The sequence below is a fragment of the Camarhynchus parvulus genome, chromosome 2 (genome assembly GCF_901933205.1).
Source record: "Camarhynchus parvulus chromosome 2, STF_HiC, whole genome shotgun sequence".
Classification (NCBI taxonomy): Eukaryota; Metazoa; Chordata; class Aves; order Passeriformes; family Thraupidae; genus Camarhynchus; species Camarhynchus parvulus.
This window is the reverse complement of record NC_044572.1, coordinates 59,687,839-59,703,167: the sequence shown is the minus strand read 5'-3', so window position 1 is coordinate 59,703,167 and position 15,329 is coordinate 59,687,839. Positions and strand designations below refer to the sequence as shown.

Below are 15,329 nucleotides of genomic sequence, written 5' to 3'. Positions count from 1 at the left end.
AATAAAAAAATTCTTGCCTAGTCTGTGATGCCAGCAGTAGAAGAAATCAAATAGGTCAAATATGGAGTAGCAAGAGGGTTTACAGAATTCACAGAATCACTAGGTTGGAAGCGACCTTAGAGATCATCAAGTCCAACCCATGCCCTAACACCTCAACTAAACCATGGCACCAAGTGCCACATCCAGTCTGTTTTTAAACACATCCAGAGATGGTGACTCCATCACTTCCCTGGGCAGACCACTCCAGAATTTTATCATTCTTTCCATAAAAATCTTTTGCCTAATATCCAACCTATAACCTATAGTTTTGCATTCTGGCAAAGGAATATGAAGTGAACCTTTATACATGACTTGTTACCAGCCAAACAGTATTTTGTGTTTAGCAATTTTGGGTAGCACAAATAATGTTTAAGTTTTTTTAATCCTTATGAAAGAATCTGGAAAGAATATCTGATGTAGTTATATTGTTTTGACATCAAAAAGCTGTAATTTGCACAGCCTGGAATAATTTCTAGTATCTATTTAGTCCCTTTTACAAAACTATCTTTTGTACAGAGAAAATATCCATGAGCCATTTCTAACTGACAGTTAGATGTTAAAGTGAATCAAGAGCCCAATAATTGAAAAATGACAATATTTTCCTTATGATTAAACGTGTATGTTGCCAAACATGATAAACAGTAGTTTTAAAATAAAAGATAATTATAACTACTGTGATTTTTCATGAGAAGGTACTTGAAAATGAATGACTCACGTCAAGTTAGATACAAGGTATATCCAGCATGAATATACCAAAATAATTTGTGAAACCAAGACAACATCATAGACTTCCAAAATGTATTTTTTGCAGATAAGTGCAATCATACTGCAGCTAAGAGATGAGTGGTGACTTTGTCAAGCAACAAAGGATGAGGAAAAACAATTACCATAAATGATACTAGAATAATTTAATTCTGAAACATGGAGGAACAGAGAGAAATGCAGGATTTGCAAGTCTTCAAAATAATTTTATAGCATCATCTTAAATGCTTTTGGGGAAAATTTTACTGCTAAGTTCATATCTACCAAGTCTCAAGCATTGTATTTTCTACCTCACACTCCCCTGTCATGGTGCTTGTCTCTTCTGTCAGCACTGGACAACGGGGACCAGGACCTGTCCCAGGACCTCAGCAAGAACACAGTGGCCAGCTGACCTACACTGAGATTTGCCAATTAGCTATGCCTGGTCCACAAGACGCCCCAGCAGCTGCTGAGTGATGGGCTGTACCTAGAGACCACCGATAGAAGACATTCTGCCAGTCACATTTTCACCCTGCAGTCACACTTCATCACAGTCACAAACACGTTCTGTGAAGCTCCCTAGAAAGCAAAAGAACCTTACTCCATGTCCTAGCCCATGTCTGTGTCTTCCCAAATGTGACCAATGTGAGAACTGACAGGCACTGGATCAGAAAAAGAAATTTAAAATTACAAAAATGTTTAGACATTCACTCGAATCCTTGTGATTAGTAAATGTTTTCACTGGGAGAGATGTTCTGGAGGTGTATACAGATACAAATATGCAGATCATACATGTAGGATAGCTTTGAGGAATCTTTACTAATCCTCTGAAGAATCATTCATAAAAACATTGATTATTCCATTCAACAAATACTCCTATAAATGTGACCACACCTAAACCAAATGATAAAACAAGAAGTTGCAATCAAAAAGGAGTTATGGAACAATAAAAAAGTTTAGGTGAAACAGCAAAAAAGTGAAAAACTGGGAAAATGTGACATAGTTGTGTCAGAGTTACCCACACAATCACCTTGTCCTAGAAGTCCAGGAGAAAAAGTGAAGTGCAGACAAAAAAATGTGACATTCTCACTACCTAAGATCAATGAAGGGCAAATGTATCAACAGTAGAGTAGCTTACTGCAGGTCTACTATGCCTTCTGATAACAGATGCTGCTTCATACAGACAGTATAACCTTCCTTTTTTCTCTCAGCTGCGAGAGACTGGATCTTCAATATCAAAATACTTCGGCTTTTCTTGGGTACCTGTAATTCTTTGCTGTTACACTATCGCAGGGTAAAGTTCATTTACTACAGTGTGTTCAAAGAGTTGATCTTAAGAAGCCAAAGAAGAAAGGAGACTCCAGCTGAACATATTTTTATGAAGCAAAGAGGGTTTAAAATAAATAGTTGCCTACAGGATTTGCAAATACCAAAGCTCAGTTGATTCTTCTTCAGTTTTCCCAGCACCAATGGCAAGTAAAATTCATCTTTTTGAGTGCAGAGGGAGAGACCATTTAGATCAAACAGTGCCTGAGAAATATAAATGTTCAGATTTCCCCATTATAATTGGAAAATAACATTCAGTACCTTTTAAAAACAATTAAACTTATAATAAACAACTGGTAACTCTGTTGGTCTGTATTTTCCCAAGAGATCAATTGTTAGATTCCTCAAGCACATCATTTAACGTGCATTTGGACTTGCACATCAGCTTTGGTACAAAAGCAATCTCTCTTGAAAAACAAGAAGCTCAGCTGCCAAAAGAAGTGATGGATGGAAACACACCTGAGAAAGAGTTTGCAACAAAGCTTTAGCTTGGGTCAGGATGAAATCTTTTTACTATTTTGCCTACCAGTAACACAACCATTAAAATTTTGAGATTTTTTATAACAGCATGATGGCTCTGCCAGAGGATTTACACCATACCTTGAACATAATTTTTTCGTCGTTTGTTTGAACACATTTTCTAATTATTTGCTTTAGTGTGTTGCTTGAGAACATTAAAGTGCTCCCAAAAGCAGATGTCGAGCATTTGGCAGTTTAACTAACACAAAAGAAAACACACAGCTGCATACACAGTGTACAGCTGCTGCATAAAGTTTTCTTCGTTTTGACTTCCTGAACACTAACCAAAATCAGATATCTGTAATTGTTTTAGTGGAAAAAATGCCAAATTACATGTGCTTGATGCAATCAGATTTTATACCTTTGTACTTAAGCATGATAGGAATAATGCTACCTCTCTTGGTCCTACAACAAATCTAGGGTTTTGATTTCTAAGTGAACATTTGAAAAAAAAAGTAACTTGGGACTTTGCTGCCTCATATCATTTTAACAAAAACTAATTTAGGCATTAAAACTTCTGTTACTAGTCCCTTGAAAGTTCACTCCCAAGATTAAATTATTAGGGCATAAAGACAACTGTGTTATTCATAAACCCAGATAAAAATCTGTAGACTACCAATATGTTTCATCTCATTTTTATGACTCCTCTCCCCAAATACATCAATCATGTTTAAGTTAAATTCAGCACAGGGATTTAAGCTCTCCACAGGGAGACAGTGGAGATTGCAACCATAAGTCAAATATGAAGAAGAAAGCTGAGATAATGGAGGGTTTATACTGGATTTCTTCAAAGCCCCAAGACATGGCTGAAAGTGTTAAGATAATAAACAATGAGCACTGATTCCAGACAAAATAATAAAAGCCCCTTTTATCAAACCTGCAGCTGTAAGTAAAAAAAAACTCACAACTTCACAACTACTTCTACAACCGCATGGACTTTCTGTTATATCAAAAATCTTCTAAGGATTTGCAGCAAAATAATCAGCCTTAAAACCAGCTTTTAAAAAGCAAAGCTGTAGCTGTACTGATAACTATCCGACTAAGAATAAATTTACAAGGTAGCTGTAGCAGCAGCATATCAAACCTTCAACTTAAATTTGATCTTCCTGTTCAGTGAGCCCATTCAAAAGAAATACAGATGACAAGTTATGCTAAATTTAAAAAGTGTTGTATTACATAGCTTCTGAATAAGAAGTATCTGAGTATGACACTAAAGGTCATTAGAGCAATTCTGAGGATATTCTAGAGTCCTACTGTCTGAAGATACCTGCTATACAAACCATGAATTGCTGAAAATGTGGCCCAAGAGCACAAGGCAAAAGAATTTGACAAACAAGTAGGCTGATGCTTCTTGTGAGGCAGAAGCTGGAACTCAAATATTTGTTGGGAGTCACTGCTACCTCCATACACAATAAAACAGTAAAAATAATGCAGAGCCATGCATCTCACACAAATCCTCACGATGCTTTTTGAAGCTCGCAGTTATCTCCTCCAACTACAGCATAAGCGCTATTGAAGATAAACAACTAAGCTTGGTAAATTATGGACTAGAACTAGTTAAAAGTTTACACTGGCATTTTTCAAACAAAAATGTCTCTTCTTCAGAGGAAATATCAAGTTTTGAAGAAAATTTGCTGGTCCAAAACTCTCAAAATTTTCACTTGTACCATTTTTTTCTGCAAGTACAAATCTCCCTTAGGTTTATGACCAGATTCAAGGAAGACAATGGGAGATCTTTTTTCGTACTGAGTTTTTAACTGGATGTGGCAATTTAGAAAGCTGAGCAGAAGACAGTCAATATATCATGCTCAGAGCAAGCAGAATAAAAAGCACTGAAGAAATATGTGCAGAAAGGTAGATAACTGTATTATTATAAAATGAAATAAAATAAATGTATATTAAAAAATCAGGCTTAAATGCAGGCATGTCACTAACATAAACTTCAGGTTTATTTCTTCAATATTTCAGCCATCCTACCTCATTATTGACTTCAACAGGTTTTTTCTTTGTTTCTCCAATGTCCAAATAGCTGTGGAAAGAAAACAGGTTTAATTATTTACAGGATCATCTAACTTACACAATACCAATATTCTACACTTTTTTTCACACATGAAGGTTTTAAAACTTGTTATGCTTAAAAATAACAGAAAAACTAAGTAATTATTAATATTAACTAACGCTTAATATAAATCTTCAGGCTAGCCCTCTGGGCTAATATAAAAGACAGCGGGAGAACCAACCACCTACCTTCAAGTCACTGGTGATTAGAACAGATCATCAATAACCCCCTTGTCAGAAAGAAGATCATATCCAGCTGTGAGGTGGATCAATAGTTCTCAGCACAATATCACCTTACCAGAGTTTTCAAAGTCATCATCTTGCCTCTTAGTCTCTCACAGTAAGTCTCTGATAGATTGAAGGCTTGCCTGCACACCCGAGTTTAATTCAGGGTGTCAGCTAAAGTTTAAAAGGATCTATACCATTTTGGTTTCAATAGAATGTGGACACATCTGAACACTTGTTTCTTGTGGCTGAATGAACCAATAATAGCTTCATAATTATTTTATGGATAAAATACATGCCTCAACTGGACAAGCAAACAAAACAAATCTATTTGGACAATATTTTGTTATCCTTGTGATGTTCCCTGATCTCATTTCCAGTAGGAAGGTGCTTTACCAGGAGTTTCAGACTAGAAGACCTTATTTGAGAAGTCAGGTATACCTAAAGCCAAGAACCAGCGCAAACTCACCATAAAACCTCAGCTCTCACAACACCTGCAGCCCTTCAGTAATATCATTCTCTGTAGTTAATGACTGGGATCAGATTCATTTGCCAGAAGAAACTTTCCTACTTGGCTGAAGTTAAGAATTCATGGGATTTGAATGAAGATGCAAAAGCAGGAAAGAGGAGTAAAAAATAAAGAAAAAACATCATCCTTTCTTTGAAGGATCAGCAATCATTTATCAGTGTACACAGAATGGTCACAGGGATTTCAAGGCCTCGTTGTAAGGGGACAGTAAGACACAGCAAAGCTGCCAGGCCATGCTTGAAAGTGCATGCCAATGCTTTGAAAAAGGTAAGTGTAGCAACATAGGACAACATTTTTTAAAGCCTCATGTTTAGAAACAAATAATAACAACTGTTCCAAGTTCTCAGTATGAAAAGGAACGAGTGCACTTTAGACCAAAAACAAGAAAACTTACAGCCTGCAAGACAGAAAAGAAATAAGTGTCTCAGGCAAAATGGCTCCAACAGCCTGTAACAATATTTGCTGACTGTGGTTCTCGTTTTCGAAGCACCTGTGAATTACTTCACCAAGAACTAAGAAAAGTGACAAAGCAAAGCAAATACATAGTAAAAGGCTTAAATTCACTGTGCAGAAGTCTAGGCATTCATTCATCAAATTTCAAGGACCTGCAAATCTGAAAATTCTAAATAAGAGCAAAGGTTGGGGTTTTTTTTTGATAATGACACAAAAAAAAACCCTCAGATCAAAAATTTTACAAATTTATTCTCACTTACTAAGAAAGCAGAAATGCTTCCAACCCATGGCTAGCCAAGCCAACGCTGAAACTACAGCACTGTTTAGAAAGACACAGCTGGAAAGAGGACAATCTACCATTGGTGAATGAGCACAGATACAAGTACATGGGCAAAGGGAGGAGGATGGAGGAGTAGCATGCTGAAAAAAAGCTAAAAATTGAAACCAGCCCTAGCATAGACAGTCTTCTTTCAGAGAGCTGAGAGCTGGGGAAGAACTCCACAGGGGTGCAGCCTATATGTGCAGTCTCACTCACCACTGCAACAACTCCAATATACCAACAACACACCTTACCACACATACAACAAAAATGGGTGTGTTAACTTAGGACACCTCTGAATGACAAAACAAGCTGGAAAACTTGTTATATGTTATAAAAATTACCAACATTGACTAAAAATTCCTCCACTGAAGAAAATTTCTACTTTTTTTTCTAACATCAGAATTTCTAAATACTGGTTCTTTTTTTTTTATATAAAAAAAATTATTCAGCAGTTTATCTAGAATATATGCCCTCAGAACTATCAACTTCAAAGTGTTAAGAGTCAGAGTTTGGCTCATATGCTAAAGATGAGAGCAGTTCAATCTTGAATTCACCTTGAACAGGAAAGAAAGAGATTCATTTCTCAGTGTAAGGCATCTGAGAAGAAACAAATGCACTGCTTGAAGCTGAACAATGACACTTTCAACTTCTGCTACTCCTTGGATACTTTCTCCATTACACCCCACAGCTCCCACACATCAGCGCCACAAGCCTCCATTTCAAAGTTCAGCCCTGCACAGTCTGTCATAGCAATTAATATGTCCAATAACAATCACTGGGGGAAAATAAAAATAAATAGATAATTTTATTTTTTTTAATCAAACTTCTTAATGCTATCAGACCGGATGCAGATCCCTTAAGGCAGATGCTTTGGTCTGTCACACTGTAACTGTTTACCTGTGACACATTACACAAACATACACATTTTTCTTTAATTCCTTCAGTTCCTTCCAGAAAACTGTTCCTTCCAATTAACCCTTCCTCTCCTCTGACTTTTCTGTCTAAGATGTCTCCCTAATTACCATTCTGTCTACAACCCAATTAAGAACAACTTCAACATTAAGCCCTTCAGCTTCTTTTTAATGTTCATAAAAGCACTGCCAACATTTCCAGCACTATGTAAGCAAATACCAGTAAATGAAAAACTCCAATTCTGAATACAAAAATGGAAGGGATCTCAAGCCATCCCATTTATCCTCTCTACAGCACAGAACTAGGACATATTATCAAGGGATATACAAAACAGCCTGTTTTTACCCAGTCCCTGAGGTTAGCTTTTCTTTCAGTATTATCTTTGTTGGCCTTAAATAACTAGGTACCTTGTTGCATATTTCAACCATAAAAGTCTGAAAAAGCATCACCATAAAACTCTGACCATATAGTGTGGCCTAACCAAAAGAAATACTTTTTCCCACACAATATAAATCCAGAGTGCCCAATTCTCTACAACATGCATGCTAATGCCAAACACGTACTTATTTGTAGCCTATCAGCACAAAACACATTTAGGGAGGTGTAAAATGATGTGCTGATAACAACAATTTTAAGCCACCCGCAGAATCACAGGATTTAATATGAAAAAGAAATGGTAGTCTCTCTTAGAGTTAAGCACTGCATTTGACATGGAAAAGAGTAAGTACTATTGGAAAAGGGCTTATATTTAGCCTGTCATACATCTTTCTCTCTGGCTTTCCTACTAAAGTGCAAGAAGCTTCCATAAATCTTTGGAAGCAGCCAGTGACAGAAATGGTAAGGGGTGATGAGGGAGATCTTGTTCATTACACAGAGAGTTTTGTCCTGAAACATAATGAGCCACTAATGAGCTCTCCTGAAAAATATAATGCCCTCAACTCTAAGGAACCAAGATGAGGAAGACACTGTAAAGGTGGTAGTTGATGATATGAATTCTCAAACATCTCTGGAAAGGGGATGTTAATTTTGAGATTAATTTCCATAAATTCCACTGTAGGAAAAATGCCCACAAAGACAAAGCAAAAGATAGCATGGTCAATTGAGACCATGACATTCATTGACAGAATTAAGAACAGTTACTGATCACATGCAGAGCCACTCTGGAAACATACCTAAAAGCCCAGACCTCCTTCACATTATTCTCCCAGTGACTCATTAGAAAACGGACAAACTAGCAGCTTAATTCTTAGTGTCCAAGCAGGAAAAAGAAAGTAAATGGTCCTCTTTTAAATAACAGGAGAAACATTAAAAGGCTATATATATGTATCCAAAATGAACAGAAGTGATGGAGACACAGATAGCTGGGTAGAATACTTTAGAATTTTAAAAAATAAACACGAAGGGAAGCATTGGGTATTGAATTCCCAAGCTCATCAACTTCGTGGCAGGACTGTCAACACTCTACCTTTTACTGCTTTCACCACGTTACCCCTGAGCACAATTATGGATACTGGCCCTTCAGCTAAGCACAGACATGACAACAACACACCATTCCCACATGTTCTTCGGGTTCAGGGGCTGTTTCTCCTTTTCTACCGTCATGTCAAGGAGTTGTCACTGTGTGACTCACGGTACGCATACCCTTTCTGGGGCTCACCTCTAAAGCTCTTTTACTTTTGCCCTGGGTCACAGCTTCTAAGTTCTCTTTCCTCAATGACTAATAAATAAAAGGGACAGGGTGAGGGGTCCTCTGAAGCACTGCCACCGTGCCAAACCCCAAATGCTGATACTCATTTCTGTATAAATCTTACATTTCAGCCACTCACTTGAGCTTCTTGAAGGCCTCCCTGCCACCAGCCACGTACTGCTCCCCGCTCTGGAGCTCGTCCAGCTGCCGGACACGATGCCCACCCCGGGGGGTATAGATGTTTCGCACTGCTCCAAAGGGCGCCTGCACCCCGCCCGTCACCTCTTTCAGGAACACATCAAAGTTGGACACTTTCTTCTCGTGGATGACAATGCGGCGCCCCGGGAAGAAAGGGTCCCCGTTGCGATACACCAGCACGCTCTTCACGCTCGGCTGCGAGAGCCACGACGCCTTTGTGCCAGGGCTGGCCATGCTGCTGGCCGTGCCTCCTGCGCAGCCCCAGCCGCCCGCACCTGTCTGCTCGGGAGAGCTCCTGCCGGGGAACCCCTGTGGCCCTGACGCCGCCCACGCCGGGCACACCTCCCGGGAGCGATCGCGGCCCGCCGGGGCCTGGCACGGCCCTGCCCAGCCTGTACATAGCGGCTCCTCCCCGGCAACCAGCGCGGTGCTCCGGGCGCCGCGGGCGCGGGGTGTGGGAAGCGCCAACCCAGGCGGAACACTCGGGCCGGCACAGCCGGGACACGGACTGCCGGGCACCGCAGCCTCGGGGGCCTTCATCCTCCGGCTCTGCCATGACGGGAAGCCCTGGTGCCCTGCTTTCCTCGGGAAACTTGACCCCGCGTGTGCTCGGCCTCCCCGCCGGGCAGCCAGGCGGGAGCCTGCCCGGCCTGGAGCCACCGCGGGAAGGAGGGAGAGGGGCGGCGTGCCTAGAGGAGGCAGAGGGGGCCGCGGGTACAGAGGGAACGGGATCTCCCGAGGGAGACAGGGAAATCCGCGCTCTGCCTCCTTCTGCCCGACCGCCGCCCGTTCCCACAAGGGCCGGGCCGGCGGCGGGGCTGCCCTGGCGGCGCAGCGCCCACACCGCGCTCTGGCACACCCTGGGGACGAGAAGCCGTAAAACCTGAGAGAAAGTAAAACAGAAGCGCCTTCAATTCAAATGTAATTCCTTTAATCACCTCTTTCCCCCGCCGATAGCCCCAAGTCTAAAAATGCACTCGACCTTCCTACCCGAATTTTTGTAGTGTGCAGTAATGATTGTCTTTTCAAATGGATTTTTAACACGCGGGATGGAAAGAATTTTCTTTCCTTTTATCTTAGCTGTCCTTTGATGGGAAAATTAGCCCCCTGCTGTGAGTTACAAAAGAGCGGTTAACCATTACAAAAAGAGCAATTTCAGGGTGAGGGCAGTCAAACATGCTACTGTTATTGGTTAACAACTAAAGTTCCCCACTGGCTGCTGGTCTCCTTCTGACTAATAACGGGGAGAACCAAGCATTTACCATCCTCGAAGTAATACTGTTTAACATTGAACTACTGTAACCTGGAAGGAAATTTTTGTTATTAAAGATATGCTTTTGAGTAAAAACCAAAAATGTTGATGACCCTCACACTGCTCTGCATTCAAGTAGTGATATGTCAACTATCTGCTATTTTATACCAGATTCTACCACATTTAGTGATCTTAGGTCTAATTTGTAGTCACATAACATCTTTGACATAGGAGTAAGACACTGAATATTTTATTGGTGCACCCATTTTGACACTTTTGATACTTCAAAATACTGTTGGTCTTTACCTATGGCCACTCTAGTTGCAATCACTTTATGGATTGCAAAAAAATATCCCTTAAATGGTACCAGAGCACTGCTAGCCTTAAAACAGCCTAAAATTGATGGGCAAAATCTTTGTTTTCCATCTCACCTAAGTACAACCACTGACCAAAAGCTAAGAAAAGGCTAGACACCTCAGTCCATAATAGCAATGCCTTGAACCATGACAATTTGTTCCTCCTAGCTTTTCCAAGGTCTGACCTTTTATTCCCATTATTGTTTCACCTTGTAAACAATCTCCTCTCACATTCTCAACAGCAAGGAGTCAAGCTGCTGAACCCAATGACATGAGTAAATAAATGCAGAGACACATAATCTCTTTATGATGGAGAAACATCAGACCTGTCATCTTACATGAGGTTGGTGCATGACATAAAGTCTGTCAGGTCCCGTGTCAGGATCCCCTGAGGTCACACAAGGAACATAACATACCATAATGCTGGGGGATGTGATGAGAGCAGAGCCATGACATAGTGTAACATCAAACAGGGGCACTTTTTCTGCACCAGAATGTCATGAGTCTTCTGCTATTTCAGAACCAGGAAAAGATTTTGCAGCTTGTTGCAGAGCCTTGCCAGCTATGCTCAGTGACAGCAAAACATAAAGTTATGAAGAAAGAAATGTCCTAGTGCTGAAGAAAAGACCAACAAAATGGACATAATGGAAAAGAATGAAGTTTCTAAACACAGAATAAAATTCAGCTTAGTCTATTACACACAGTGCTGAGAAACACACTTAATAACTCTGTGCAGCTTATCAGAAAATCAGACTAAGCAAAAGCAGCTACTTTATTCCCAGCTGTAAGTCTGGAGTAGCCAGACTGTCTGGACTGGCAGTTTAAAGCACATAAATACCAAGTGGTTCAGCTCATATGCACACACTAGAGGTAAAATACCGATGCAGTTGCAAATTTTAAAGCCCATGTTGTAGCAAATACATTTGCTTGTTCAATTGCCAGATCGAAAACTCCTTAGAATACCATGGTCAAGTATTTTTGCTTTAAAAAATACCTTAGACAATCACAGTTTAAGCCACAGCTTTTGACTAACAGGTCCTGTCCAACAGTATTCTTGAGGCAGCCAAGATGCTGAAGGATTACATAGGGAAAAGGCTTTAGCAAACCCTTAGAGGCACAAAAGGAAATGGTTCTCCATGGAAAAACAAATTCCAGTGGGTTACCTTAAGTAAGGACAAGGTTGAAAGATACCTTCCATGTGGTCTTGGTATAGAGTAATGAAAGTGAAGTCATCCTTCTTAAGCAAAGAATTCTCTGTGCGTTGCTGTAGCTACCTTTGATCAAGGAACCTGATATTATCAGTTGGGTATTCCTGATTCATTCATGTGAGAGCAATTACTGTAAACATGAGTGGGTTTTTTTGGCAATTTTTCTATGGGGTCTTTTCTATCTCTCTCTTCTTGTGTAGCACCCATCATCCACTAAACACTTATGTACTGTCTGGTAGCACTTGTAGGGTTTTTTGTTAATCTGGCTTTTTGTTTGTTGTTTGTTTTTCTGGTTTTCAGGTTTTTTTCTCAATGTGAATAAAATTGCACATTTCTTTTAGGAGAAGAAACAGGTCATAGGTACAGGCACATATTTGTATTATAAAAAATGATTGACCAAATGGAGAAGTTATACACTGAGAATTGTCTGTAGACCAAGATGCCTTTTTACCATAATTTTACCAAAAAGTTTTCTGAGCTTTTCTTCAGCAGAGATTTATAAGGGCCCCTTGATGATACCTGTGTTTTCCTTCTCTTTCTGTGTGTTTTTCCTTGTGTTTCCTTGGTGTTTCCTTGGTGTTTCTTTGCACAAAGCCAGGCTGCAATCAGAGCAGTCCCCTGTCTGCGCTGACATTCAGCTGGCAGTGCAACTAGTTGCTCGTGTCATTCAAGCTCACAAATAGCTTCTGGTTTGGATGGCAGTTTCATGACTAAGCAAGCCTGTGCTGGAGCTATCCTTTCTTTTTAGCTGAATGAAGAACAGCCATCATGCCTGTCCTTGTCAGTGAGTCTTGGGATCTCTAGCTGGTCAGAGTGACCCCGAGATACTTACATGTCTCTTTTCCCAGCCCAGTGCTCGAAGAAGGAGTCAGAGCTCTTCAGTTCTCGGTCTCAAGGTTGTTTATCGTATCTTATCTATAAAATTCTTTCTCCTGACCTGCCGAGGACTGCTCAGCGAGACAGAGGCACTCTGCCTGCCTCAGAGACAATGTTATCTTTTTATACTAAAAACTATGTATACAATATTTACAATTACTTTCCAATACCTATTACCTATGTTAGACAGTGAGCTTCCCCTCTAAACCAATCTAAAAGTGCCAACTTCACAGCAGAAGATGGAAGCCAAGAAGAAGAATGAGAAAGGCTGGACATGCCCAGATTCCTCCATCTTGCTCCCTGAACCCCCATTCTAAAAACCCCAAGAAATCTATTTTTCACTCCGTGATAAATTCACTATCATTCTGCTTAAACTTTTGTGGCTTGTAATTCTTCATATAAGGTTGGTAATTGTTTTTTCCAAGGGCTAAATCAAAGGCACAGAGGTCTTGGGCTCTGTGCCAAGGTCTCTGAGTGCCCCAGGCAGGGGCTTGAGCCCTCCAGGTCAGCCAGAGGAATTTCTTGGGTTCTGACAAGTGAACCTCTTCAACAAACAGCAGATGAGCTTGGCCCACTATTTCTTTGATGAGATTCAGCAAACAGCTCCCGAAGGTCAGCACTGCAGGACAGATACCTGACAGTGGAATCAACAAGCAGGTCGTTGATATTTAGAGCAACAATAAATAGATCTCCAGTTATCTTTTGCCAGCAGCAGTGTAAAGTCAGACGTTGTGTGTGTGCTTTATGACTTGTCCCTGGCTGCCAGTGCACACTGATGTGCTGCCTTCACCTTTGAAGACAGAGTGACACTTGCTTATTGTCTGCCCTTCCAGACAGTCGCAGTGGTGGCTGATAATGTAGCTGTGATGAGACACAATGCCAGTGCTTACCTGTACTTTGGCCTCTTGGATCGTACAGTGCAGAGTTTGTATTGGTACAGATTCAGTGAGAAGTTACATCATCTTATTTCCAACACTTCTGTTGTCTTAGCAGACAGAAAAACAGACAAGCAAAGGAAAACAAATAGATCAACCCAGCAGCTTTTCCCTTTTTATTGAAGAGTGTGAAATGTCAGCTGTGTAAGACGTACTGCACATTAATTAAATGTAAATTTCTGGCAGATATCCTTTAGATGCTTCCCTAGTTTCTGCATTCCAACATGCAGAGCCAACATAAGCTGCCATTAATTTTCAGCAATAGTGTGCACTGTTTTCCTGCCTTCCTGAGGTATTTTCTGTGCTGTCTGCTATTTACAAATATTAAGTATCTTTGACATCCTAGAGATTAAATTAGCGTTGCACATACTGCCACCTGCTGAGATTAACCAAAACTAGAGCTAAAATATTCCATTTAGAGTAGATTTCAGCTTTTTCAAGTATGAATAGGGACAACATTTGCAGACAGGTGTGGTTACCCTTTAACTGAAAACATCTGATGGCTTCAGTCTACATATACATGCTGTCCATAACTATTGAGGAACTTTTTCATTGAATTACTTCCTTGTGAGGTCAGTCACCTTTAAGCAAGGTGTGCGGAAACCATCCTTCAGATTCTGTGCATGTCAATCCACTTGGAACAAAGGTTCATCTATGTATGTTAATGTATGTACACACGAACATACAGATGCACAGGTCATATGCAGGAAAGAAAAGGAGTTGTTGTAAATATAGCGTTGTTATAAATATTCTGATAATTTATTTAATCATATAAAATATTTAATTATAAATACAAGTAGAAAAAAGCAAAGTATAAGGTATAGCAATGTTAGGAGTGCTGTGTTTAAAATATGCAACCATAGAAACTTCACTAAGAAGTCACTGGATTTCTTATGTTTTGTTCAAGAAACTATGGAGACCATCATGCACACCAGTTACGCTGCTCGGAAACCGCATACACTTCCCATCTTGATGTCAAGGATTCTTTTCAGGAGAGCTCAGCAGAGATGATCAATGATTGTCTTAAAGTAGGAATATTTATGAAGTTATACAACTAGCAAAACCAATTGTTGTAAAGGTTAAATTTAAGAGCGGATGTATTATGCATAGTACATAAAACAACTTATGTAATGATGACTTGGCAAAAAAGTATATAAAATGGATGAATTTTGTTTATTAAGTAGAACACGTTTGAAGGAGTAATCCTGTGTGTTCCCAGCACCAAAAAAAAGAAGTGTCTGCTTATTCACATCAAATTGGTGTTGGGTAAGTTTCTTTTGTCCTGTTTGGTGACACCCTTGTTTACAAAACTCTGACCTGGTGTTTAGATTTGTGCCTTCCTCTTGGAGCAGCCACGCTGCACGGATCATTTCATTAATTGCTTCCTTTTTTACTTCCCTGCCGAGGATTAATGAGTACTCTAAGTACATTCTGATAACGCATTCTGCTCCAGGGTTTGGATGCAAGCTTTCCCTCCAGGCCAATTTACACACTTCAGCAGGACTAGCCAAAGGACCCCTACTACCTGCATTGCACTTTTGCACATGAAAGCTGCAGTTTCAAATGAGTATACAACAGTGGAAGCTGGTGTGCTGCTAATGAAACTTTCACATCTCAACCACCCAGGTTGTCTCTGTCTTAGATACAGAAGTAGGGCAAGGAAATTTGATTCCAAGACATTTGCTGGGGATAA

At 40.2% G+C, this 15,329-nt stretch overlaps 1 protein-coding gene across 1 annotated transcript in view; it reads right to left on the bottom strand.

The window, feature by feature from the left end:
* The window catches only part of DCDC2 (doublecortin domain containing 2), a 50,894-nt gene extending 41,651 nt beyond the window's left edge, over positions 1-9,243 (bottom strand). Inside the window, exons 1-2 of the mRNA XM_030943349.1 lie at positions 8,951-9,243; positions 4,603-4,654 (exon numbers count right to left, since the gene is read on the bottom strand). Of these exons, the coding sequence (XP_030799209.1) occupies positions 4,603-4,654; positions 8,951-9,243 (345 nt within the window). The remainder of the gene's footprint in view (positions 1-4,602; positions 4,655-8,950) is intronic.
* Between the last annotated feature and the right edge of the window lie 6,086 nt (positions 9,244-15,329).